Below are 11103 nucleotides of genomic sequence, written 5' to 3' on the forward strand. Positions count from 1 at the left end.
GATGGTTAAATGTATTGGCAGGAGACTAGCTTATGATGTACTAGACCCACAAAAAACAGGGGTATAAGGGAGGGGGGGGAAAGGCTTCATGCAAAACATTTAAAAAATCTTAAATACCCTATCACCTTATTCATAAGGGCTACCTCCATCTAGATCCAGTATGTATTTGTCTCCTATCAACTAGGACTTGATGTAGTTTCCTTGACACAAACATTAACACACATTGTGACAGAAAAGTATGATATTTTTCACAACCAAAGTGAAATAGTCAAATGACGTGCTATTTCTCAAACCTACTCTTTTCTTTCAATGGAACATAGAAAGACTAGAGCAGGGGTCTGCAACCTTAAACACTCAAAGAGCCATTTGGACCCGTTTCCCACAGAAAAGAAAACACCAGGAGCCACAAAACCCTTCCCGTGCCTGACTATTTCTTGAGCGGCCACAAAACTAGCATATGTAGTTGAATTAAATATTCTGTTTTCTTCTGAACATTTTCTTTTCTTGGATTTATCCATGGTTGGCCTACCGGGGGTTGAAAAGCTCAATAAATCGCATGCCGGTGAGTATCACACATTGGCAGTTGTATTTTGAGTGACAGGGAGCCACAACAGAGGGCTGAAAGAGCCACATGTGGCTCCAGAGCCACAGGTTGCTGACCCCTGGTAAGGAGAGACAGAGAGAGAAATGTTTATTTTGGAAATTTCAAAAATACCCCCTTTTCATGATAATCCTTGGTTAAATTCCCAAATGCCCCAGTAATGTAGCTAAGCTACAATTATATTACTATTTCTTTCTCAAAAGCAGGATGGCCTAGAGTTTGATTTATACTGCATTAATAAAAAGTGTTTTATTAACGCACATGCTCCTGTTGCGAACCGGTAGTAAAGGTAATTAGAACCCACCCCTGGTATAGTCTATCACTAGTATCTTTGGAAAGTATTTCTTCAGTAAGTTTCAAGAGAACAAGACCACTAATCTTCCTATCTTAATACTGTCAGCATTAATGAGTGGCAGGTCTGCAGGACTGCAAACTCTTCCTCAACCCTCTCAAGAGGTATAAATGCATTGAAAGAGGGATTTTGTGCATTTACAATACATACACTAGCCACTCTGATTGAGCTATATCTCTTCTCTAAAGGCAGCATTGCTTACAGTTCAGTAGGGTCTTCTAGCTATAAATGATTTAATTTGTTTTTATTTATTTTAAATACTTTACAGTAATCCCAAAGAACACGTTTCTTCATTTAATAATTTTATAGTTAGGAAACTTATTATAATGTTAAAAAACTGGGAGTTTTGTTCAATGAACAGAAGTGTATATTAGAGAACCTCAGGTTCAACTTCCAGGTGTGTATTTGTTAATTTAGCAAATATTTGACAGGAAGATAACTTCCCTAAATAGCTTCTTAACTTTAAATTCCTACACATGGCAAATATATATATAGATATATATGTTTCACAGTAAATTAGAAAAAGATAAGTAAGGAGCAAATGCTTCCATAATTCCACATACATGAATCAAATTGAGTAACTTCCATTGCAGCCTCTTTAAGTAGTAAAAGAGTTCCTGTGGATTTTACTCCACTACTCATTCCTGACTATAGGGGGTGAGGCAGAGGTGGGTTTCAGCAGGTTCTGACCAGCTGACCAGTTCTGGAGAACCGGTAGCGGAAATTTTGAGTAGTTCAGAGAACCGGTAGTAAAAATTCTGACTGGCCCCGCCCCCATCTATTCTCTGCCTCCCAAGTCCCAGCTGATCAGGAGGAAATGGGGATTCTGCAGTAACCTTCCCCTGGATTCCGGAGGGAATGGACATTTTAGAGTATCCTTCTCCTGAAGTGGGGTGGGAATGGGTATTTTACAGTAGTCTTCCTTTGCCACACCCACCAAGCCACGCCCACCAAGCCATGCCACACCCACCAAGCCACACCCAAAGAACTGGTAGTAAAAAATTTTGAAACCCACCATTGGGGTGATGGTAATCTCCATTTCAAGGCCAATGAGCCAGGGCTATTCGAAGACATTCCTGCAGTCATGTGTCCAATATAATGTCACAGAGCATTGCTATCTTCCCACCTATTATTCTACTCACATTTGCATGCTTTCAAATTGGTAGGTTGGCAGGAGCTAGAGTGAGGACAGGAGCTTATCTCATCCTGTGGTACTCAGGTCTCGAACCTGGTATGCTGGCTTTCTAGCTGCAATCCCAGCATCTTAACCAGAGCCACCATGTCACCTTCAGGTAGTATGTCATACAAAAGAAGTCTTGATGTTGAGTGCCAAATATTTGTATATTCATGTACGATTCTCTTTATAATATATTTAGGATGAAATATTAACACCTTATTTCTATCTACAGTACCACTTACAATTTAAATTGCTAGAAAGAAATCTCCCCCCAAAATAAAATGGATTTCAGAATTTTCAAACTATATTTGATAGCTATATATAAAGTACAAAATCATGCTAATGAAAATAGATACCAAGTAATCTAAAATATTTTTATACATATATAGTATATACAAAAATATGCAATGAGAAGCAGGCAAAGCTAGGAAGTATAGTTATACTTAATTTATGGTTAATCTTTAACCAAAGGAAATTGGCATTAGAAAAAAGAAGAATAAACCCTGCACAATATTCTAAGGAAACATATACTACAGGTTTTTAGCATTATTTCAAATGTGATATCCAGAATAACATAGACTCAGAAAAAGGAAGTTTACTTTCTCCTAGTTTTAAAATAGAGTCTATTAGGCTTTGCTTAATCCTTGAATGATAACTGACTACAATTCATTAAATGATATCAATTAGCAAAGATTGTGAATTCATTTTAAGACATACATTACGAACAGTGTCATTGTATTTAAATAATTCATTCTACATTCATTTTCTTGAAGAAAGTCAACTTGAAAACCATTGGTTGAAAAGCTATGGTCAGGTTTGTAATTTATCTGTTTGAAAAAAAATACTGTGACACACAGTGTCTCTGAAATAAAAATCCGATGTGCAAAATCTCTATATGGTACAGCCATGATTAATGTTTAGTCAACATTATTTCCGAGCCTTGCTCAGAAGAAAACCTTATTAAGTTATCTTAAATAACCTATTACGTTAAATTGGGGACACTTCCAAATATTAAATCATACTTCATATATACATGATTTTATGGGTTCATTTGAACATTTTTTGCAAATTTCATTTTTAAGGATATATGCAATATATGTCTGCATCAGAAACTTACAACTCTTATGGCAATGGAAATGTGAAATATCTTCCTTTAAATGAAAGTAAGATTTAAAAATCAGCCCCCATTATGTTCCTAGACTTGTTCTAGACTGTTAATTAGTGACAGTAAAGAAAAGTCAATAGTTTGGAAAAGTATTTCAAAAAGTAATTTAACACAAAATAGAAAATTAGAACAATGTCCCTAAGCCAATTGCCTCCAAATGGGTTAAACTTCCATTTCTAAAATTCTCAGAAAATTGGACAATATTTAATTGAAACTATAACTTGCAGGAGGAGTATCAGAAAAGATGTAACATAAAGATTTCTTTTAGAAAGGACTCCAAAGATAGTTTACTTTAACTTATTGATATTGCAATTAAATGATTTGGGAACAAAGTTACATTGCTGCTTGATGAAATTTTTTTGTCTGTGGATTTAGGCTTACAAGAAAAATATTTGCAATAATGATGGAAGAGAGTGAATAAGTCTATATATTGAAGATCCTCAAAGCGCAATGCATTTTCTTGAGTTCAGTAATGTATCCCATTATTGAGTTCCATTCGGTGGATTCTAATCCCATTATAGAGTGAACTGGTGGCTAGAAGAAAGTGATGTAGGGAGAAACAAGTTTATTTCTTTATAGCAACAAATTGCAGCTATTGACTGGTTTAGGAGTAAAGAAAGGCATATACATGGAAACACTGCTGATATAGGAATAAATCGTTTTCTTACTTTTTATAATGAGGTTTTCTTGGAGACAGTAATTTTCAGATTTTGTTTTTGTTCTTCACTTCATTTAATCAAATTCACAAAGGAAAATTGTAAACTGAACTTGTTTTGTCAACTTCCTAGGTTCAAGGTTAAGTCTAGCTATTGAGTCACATTCAATGATAATTATACAAAATGAAGATCAGGAAACTAGAAAGAGCCTAGCATTCATATCCTTGTTTGTCTGTGCATATGCCACCTTGATGTTGGCAGTGGGAGAGTTTGATTTACAATCCACAGGGAAAACCTAGGACAGAACAAGCTCCACCCTTCAAACTACTCCACTCTTTCTTGTACGTTATTGTGATGGAAACATCAGGAACAGAAACATCTTCTTCTCCTTATGCTGTGACTGTCCTCCAAGTTACTGTTTAATAAAAAACAGTAGTGGAACTTGTGACCTACTTCTTTTATGTAGACCTTTATTATTACATATTAACAAACACATTGCAATCTACTTTTATCCATTTAATTGATTTTTATCCTGGCTTTATTACTTTATAAGTAACTCAAGATGGCAAACATGCAGATTACTCCTCCTCCTCATTTTCCAAAAACAACAACTCTGTGAGGTGGGTTGAGCTGAGAAATATTGTCTGGCCCAAAGTATCCAAATGGTTATATGGCTAAAGTGGGACTAGAACTCAAAGGCTTCTGGTTTTCAGGCCAGCACCTTAACCACTACACCCAACTGACTCTCTTTTAATTGCTTCTTTGAAAAGAAAAGCTGGATCAAAATGTTGAACACACATACCCACTATAAATTTAATTAGGATGACCCAGAGTATATAAGTAGTAATGTGTGCATCACATGCCTGATTACATTTTTACTATTATACCAGTTTTTATTTTTGTTTTAAAAAAAGGATTTTGACATTTCATCAGCCTGTAACAAAATAGCAATAGCACTCACTTGGAACACTGACATAGACTTATATACGTCTTCACAGTGGTTTACAGTCCTCTCTAAGTGGCTTTTACAGAGTCAGCATATTGCCCCCAACAATCTGGGTCCTCGTTTTACCGACCTCAGAAGGATAGAAGGCTAAGTCAACCTAGAGCCGGTCAGAATTGAACTCCTGAAGTGAGCAGTGAGTTAACCTGCAGTACTACATTCTAACCACTGCGCCACCACGGCTCTTCTTACTTTCTTGAATGTTATTCAATTCAGGTCTCCAGTGAAACCCTCATCCAATAAGAAGGTTTATGAACAAATTTTCTAGACCACATGTTGCCTCACTTATAGAATTATAACCTTTCTCCCCCTGGTGCCTCTGGATTTGTTGCTATTATAATTTTTCAAATCCTTAGCATGGAAGCCTATAGCTAAACTTCATCAAAATGAGGAGTGCTGCCTAAAAATGGTAAGCTGTGCTGAAAATCTATGGTTCCTCAACTCCTTTCTTTGTAAATTAGAACTTATTTCAATTCTATTCAGTTCTACTAAGCGTTGGATTGCTATTCAGCCCTACAAAAACAAATCTATGTGATTCTTGACATGTTTACTCAGAAACACATTGCACTCTGTTCAGTAGGCCTTCCTATTCACTGGGTTGTGACCTTAATGAGAAGCTAGGAAGCAGCTTAACCCTCTAAAATAAAATAAGACTCCAATCTACACTCCTAACATAAAATGCCATGTCACCAAATTTTACTCTTCCTGGGGCATTTGAGAAATCATACAGTCAAGGTAATATAGTGAATTCAAGCTTGGCACAAAATTCCACTAATAGCTACCTATTTTAAACACTACTTTCTAGAAAACAAATGACTGCCTGTGCATATCTGCAAAGTTTGTCTGGCTAGCTTCTTCACTTGTATACGTATCTCATAATTCTGTTGTCACCATTGTACAAAGACATTTATGAAAATGTCAATACGACATTCCTAAAAATTCTGTAAGAGTTCTGCTATTAGGTAATAAAACAATTAAAAACACCAGTATAATATATCTCTTTAACATAACTATCTTTTTATTTAAACAACCAAACTGCTGACTCAAAACAGCAGAAGAATGACTCAGAGAGTCAGCATTTTCAAAAAGATCCTAAGCACTTGCCACCAGCAAACATGCAGCTTTGTAATTAGAGGTATCCCAATTGGTTGAGTGTGCATAACATCTCTTTCCATTTACTACAATTTGACCCTGAATAGAGAACAAACAAACTCTATATAAATGCATGCTATATATTAAGTTAAGTTATCTTTAATACATAGAACCTCAATATTGACATCATATACCCTCATGCTTATTTTTCTTTTTGCAAACCAAATATATTTAATATGAAAAATAATGTTCCAATATGGAACAATTGAAATAAAATATGTTCTATAAGTCTGAATAAATTAACGAAGAAACACTTGTAGTATCCATTCCTTCTTCCCTTTTCATATTTGCAAGTGATTGTTTAGGTTGTTATTAATGTAAATTTGAAGGTTTTAAGGGTTTTTTTTTTTAATTTAAACTATCCCAATCTGTCATAATTACAGGAAACCATTGGTAAATCTGTATCTGATAGTTAATTTAACCAGTTTTGTCACAAACATTGATCTCACATAAACCAACGCTGTTTTCACAAGAAATGCAAAAGAAAATATAAGTGTCCAACACATTCAATTTCTTAAGAAACATTTAATCTTTCTAATAGCTTTAATATTGCCTTTTCTATTTATACTCAGCTGCTTGGGGTGGTTTGTTGTTGTTTTTTAATGAAAATTGTGTAGTGGATCCTATTCTCACTGGTATCTTTTCTTTCAAAAGCTGTTACTCATGCTCTCCAAAGTATGAGATGAAAATGATTGCTTGACCCTAAAATGCCAACTACATTTATATAATGTATTTAGCTTCATAAGCAGGCCTAAAGGAATACATATGTTTTAGTGGTAGAAGCATAATCTAGCAATCCAAAGGCATGATGGGTGGTTTAGTTTAAATGTAAATTTCTTGAGGATGGAAGTGGATTTTTTTAAGGCTTTTCACTTAGCACTTTTTGGAGTTCTAACCTCAATAGAAAACTCAGCTCATCAACTCTGATCCGTGGCTGTCTTTACATTGGAGGTACTGTAAATAAAGAGATGAAGATTGCATTTACTTTCTGTCTGTAGCAGAAGAACCCAAGAACAGTAGTACATTCCAATGTATTCCAAAACCATGGAGTGTAACTATAGCATATTACCACAGATGAAAAATGTGTCAGCCAGCAGTGCATAGACACTGAATGTGTTCTCAGCCTCAGCCAGATGAGAACAGTCTGGAAATAAACAGGGATGGGCTGAGAATTTCAGAATTTGAAACAATGAAAAAATACCTTCTATGTTCATCTACCTTTTGTTGGGGATGGGGAGTAAGAAAGGATTGGCAATCTATGTCGAAAGTGACGCGTCTGATCAAGTTACTTATGTACCTGCTTCACCCAATGCAAGCAACATCTTTAAAACACGCTGTTTCTGCTCAAACTACTGCAGAGGGCAACCTCTGAATGTTTAAGATACAAACAGCATTTTTTTCCACTCGATATTATTAATATCATAAATAATAAGAAAACCTGTTTTTCCCCCATGGAGGACGAGTTTAGAAACATGCAAAATATGTCAACTAAAACTTAAACTGAAAGGATTGGGTGGGTGGGTAGCTGGTTGGGTATTAGCCCGAAGATTTCACGAACTCAAAACAGGTTTTTTTTTTTAAAGAATTATATAGGAAATAGATCTTCCATTGGTAAATAATGTTCTGTTACCATGTAGAATTCAAAGGCTCCTTCAAAAGAAATCAATTTTTCAATAGAGGCAGACTTCCAAAGGCATTTAAACAAAAAACAAATTCACATAATAAGTCTAGCCTGATTTTTTTTCTCTCTCTCTGTAAAAAGTGTTTGGCTATACGCCAGGGATGTTAAGCCACATGCATGCTTTTCTGTACACTCAAGGAACTGTTACTGCTGAGCAATACTCTACACAGGCACAGGAAGGTTGCACTGCAGATCCTGTTACATACAAGCATCAGGCGGTCTCCCACAGAAAGTAATTTGAACATCAGTCATTTCTATTCCAACTTCCATCAACAAACTTAGCATTCTAAGAAGGAAATCAGAACCTTTCCAATCATCGGCTGCTTTAAAAAAATAAAATAAAAATGAACCCTTCAGATTCTGCCGCAACAAGTATCTACTATTTTCTATAGTTTCAAAACATCCAATAATTGAGTAGGGATTCTGCATTTGTTAAGACAAGTGTTAATTGCAGGGATTCTGCATTTGTTAAGACAAGTGGCAATCCAAGTTCTTAAATCATCTTCCCAGGGAAAGATCTAAAACAGGGTTTCCTCTATTCTGCAGCTCAGTTCAGGGCTTGTTGGAACAGCCCAGTTACACAATTATGTAGCACATACAGCTGCTCCCAGAAAAACAGCAGTAGCTAATCCAGTGTGTTCTGCACCGGTTAACCCTTATTACGGATCCATCCCAAAATCAAATCTCTCCAAATATACACTTCCCAAACCGTCATGCCTGAATGCATGATCCTGCTGCACTAGCTGTGTGTTAATGCAGCAAAGATCCGGTTGGGACATTCAGCCGAGAGGAGTGGGGGAGGAAGACAGTTCTGGAGGACGGGGTGGTCTTTAGCATCACACAGATCAGAACTCTGGGTACCAGCCTAGCATTTCCCTCCCCAGAGAAGGAAGGTTGCACAAAAGGCTGGCACTGCACTGCAGCCGCTTTGCTTGCCATACTACAAATGGAGGGGGGGGGTTGAAAAAAAAAAGGGGGGGATAAACTGCTCTTCCCCCAAGAGCCCTTACTGGTGTGAGAAACATGCCTTAAGAAGAAGGTGCAAACTCATTCCAGGGAAAGAGCTGACTGCGTAGCATCTCTCCCTCTCTGTCTGCTCGGAGGAGGGTGGGGGGAGAGCAAGGGGAGTCCACCGAGCACAACAAGGAGATGCTTCCAAAGTTGAGTTGAAAGTACCACCGAAAGAGGAGGGCGACATCAAAAGAGAAGACGTGGGGAGGGGGGCAGAGAAACGCTTTTCCACCCCTCGGGATAAGCGAGGGGGGGCGAATGGAGTACAAGGCAGGAAGGGAGCTTCACGGATGGGGCGGCAGGGAGAGCTATTGTCCACCCCCCTTTCGACGGTCTAGTTTGAAAGTGGAAGGAAGCCTCTTAACTGTCGCCGGCCAAAAGCTCCAAACGGCTTGGCCCATTTGAGTGTCGCAGATTTGGGAGGCAGAGAAAGAGTCTCCGCTTCCCCGGCGGCGGGGAGGTGGGGGGGGAGTGTTGTAGAATGAGCTGCGCCAGTGCATGTGGAGCTTCAACGCAACGCCAACACCGACACGGGGAGGTGGAGGGGGGGGCGGCAAGCAGAGGGAGGGAGGGAGGGCGCCAAACACACAACCCGGCCAAGCTTCCCTAACCCTCGGATTGGGAAGGCTGAGTCGAGTCCTACCTCAGCACCGCCGTGTCCCCTTTCCGGACCACCAGGTTCTCCACAGCCGTCCCGGGGAAGTCTACACTTTGGCCGGCGGGGAGACAGGAGGGCAACAAGCAGCAGAGGCTGAGCAGCACCGCGGCCAGCCACTGGTTGGAGCAACAAGCGCCCTGGACCAGGAGCATCACGTCCATGCCCTCTCGAAGGCTGCGCTCCGGCTCGCGGCTCTAGTTTCGCGTCGACCCCCGGGCGAAACAGGCAGGCGGGCGGGCGCGAAGGCAGAAAGCAGCCGCCTTCCTCTGTCCTGGCACAAGCCCGCGCGTCTTCTCGTCGCCTCTCCGGCTCTCTTGCTCCCGCTGCCGCCTCTCGGCTTTCTCTCGCTCGCTCAGCTTCTCGCTGGCCGCGTCCGGAGCGTGTCTAGTCTCGGGTGTCTCGCACACCATCTAGCGAGGAAGGAAGCGCGCGGGAGAATGAGCCAGCCAGAGAAGCGGCGGCGGCGGCGGCGGCAGTAGCAGCAGCAGCAGCAGCAGTAGCAGCAGACGGACCCCAGGCTCAGAGCCGGTTGCCATGCAGCCGTTTCCGTAGCAACTTGTCCTGGTGGCTGGTGCTGGTGGTGCTGGAGCAGAGGAAAACCGGGGGGGGGGGGAGACGGCGAATGGGAGGGGGGGAAGAATGTGTCTGTGGGTCTGTGTGTGTGTGAGAGAGAGAGACAGAGACAGAGAGAAAGACAGAGAGACACACAGAGATGCATACACATCTCTACAATACTACTCATCTGTGTATATGTGTTGTGTGTCTGTATATACACACACAGAGAGAGAGACAGAGTGGCTTTATGTCTGTGTGGAGATATATATATTAAATAGTATATAGTAAAGGAAGCAAAAGAGAATGAACTTCCAAGGTAATAAGAAACAGCCAATTTAAAGGCATTGATTGTAGCCAGATTCAGACACCACCCTGCAAAGGAAGGGCATGCCTGCACAATCTGTGATTTTTAAAAAAAATAAAAAAGAACTACAGTTACTCTCTCCTTTTTGTTTCTTTTTATTCATTCAAAAACAAAACTTCCTCTGTTAAGACACACACACACACACACACACACACACACACACACACACGTACATGACCACTTTAAAACTTAGCCATGACTCCTGTTTTGTTCTGCTTTCATGCCTTCCCGTGAAGGAACAACAATGTATTTATTTATTTATTCATTGGTTCGATTTATGTGCCGCCCTTCTCCAGAAACTCAGGGCGGCTTACAATGTGTTAAGCAATAGCCTTCATACTTTTGTATATACCTGCTTAGTAGGGCTTTCCCCCCCCCCCCAAGTGGTGTTTTTTTATATATATACAGATTCAGCTTATTGCCCCCACAAACCGGGTCCTCATTTTACCTACTTCGAAAGGATGGAAGGCTGAGTCAACCTTGAGCCTGGTGAGATTTGAACTTGCAGTAATTGCAGGCAGCTGGTGCTATTTAATAGCACTTTAGTCTGCTGCGCCACCAAGGCTCTTCCCAAGGGATCAGGAGAGAGTGGGGCTGTCTTTTAAACTTGCATTTTTATATACACATGGTGTACACCTAAACTCACCCAAGCACCTACTAGCACAAAGGGAAGAACATATTGGCAATGCAAGTCCTGGATAATTTTTTTCTGTCCCTTGTGTTTGGGG

At 39.8% G+C, this 11103-nt stretch overlaps 1 protein-coding gene across 2 annotated transcripts in view; it reads right to left on the minus strand.

The window, feature by feature from the left end:
* Nucleotides 1-10163, minus strand: part of NEGR1 (neuronal growth regulator 1) — a 517118-nt gene extending 506955 nt beyond the window's left edge. For both annotated transcript variants that reach the window (XM_034433200.3, XM_034433199.3), the window contains exon 1: nt 9442-10163. In XM_034433200.3, coding sequence (XP_034289091.1) covers nt 9442-9617 — 176 coding nt within the window. In that variant the 5' untranslated portion in view covers nt 9618-10163. The remainder of the gene's footprint in view (nt 1-9441) is intronic.
* Nucleotides 10164-11103: the final 940 nt, after the last annotated feature.

Source organism: Pantherophis guttatus, chromosome 3 (genome assembly GCF_059756535.1).
Source record: "Pantherophis guttatus breed Tessera chromosome 3, ASM5975653v1, whole genome shotgun sequence".
Taxonomy (NCBI): Eukaryota; Metazoa; Chordata; class Lepidosauria; order Squamata; family Colubridae; genus Pantherophis; species Pantherophis guttatus.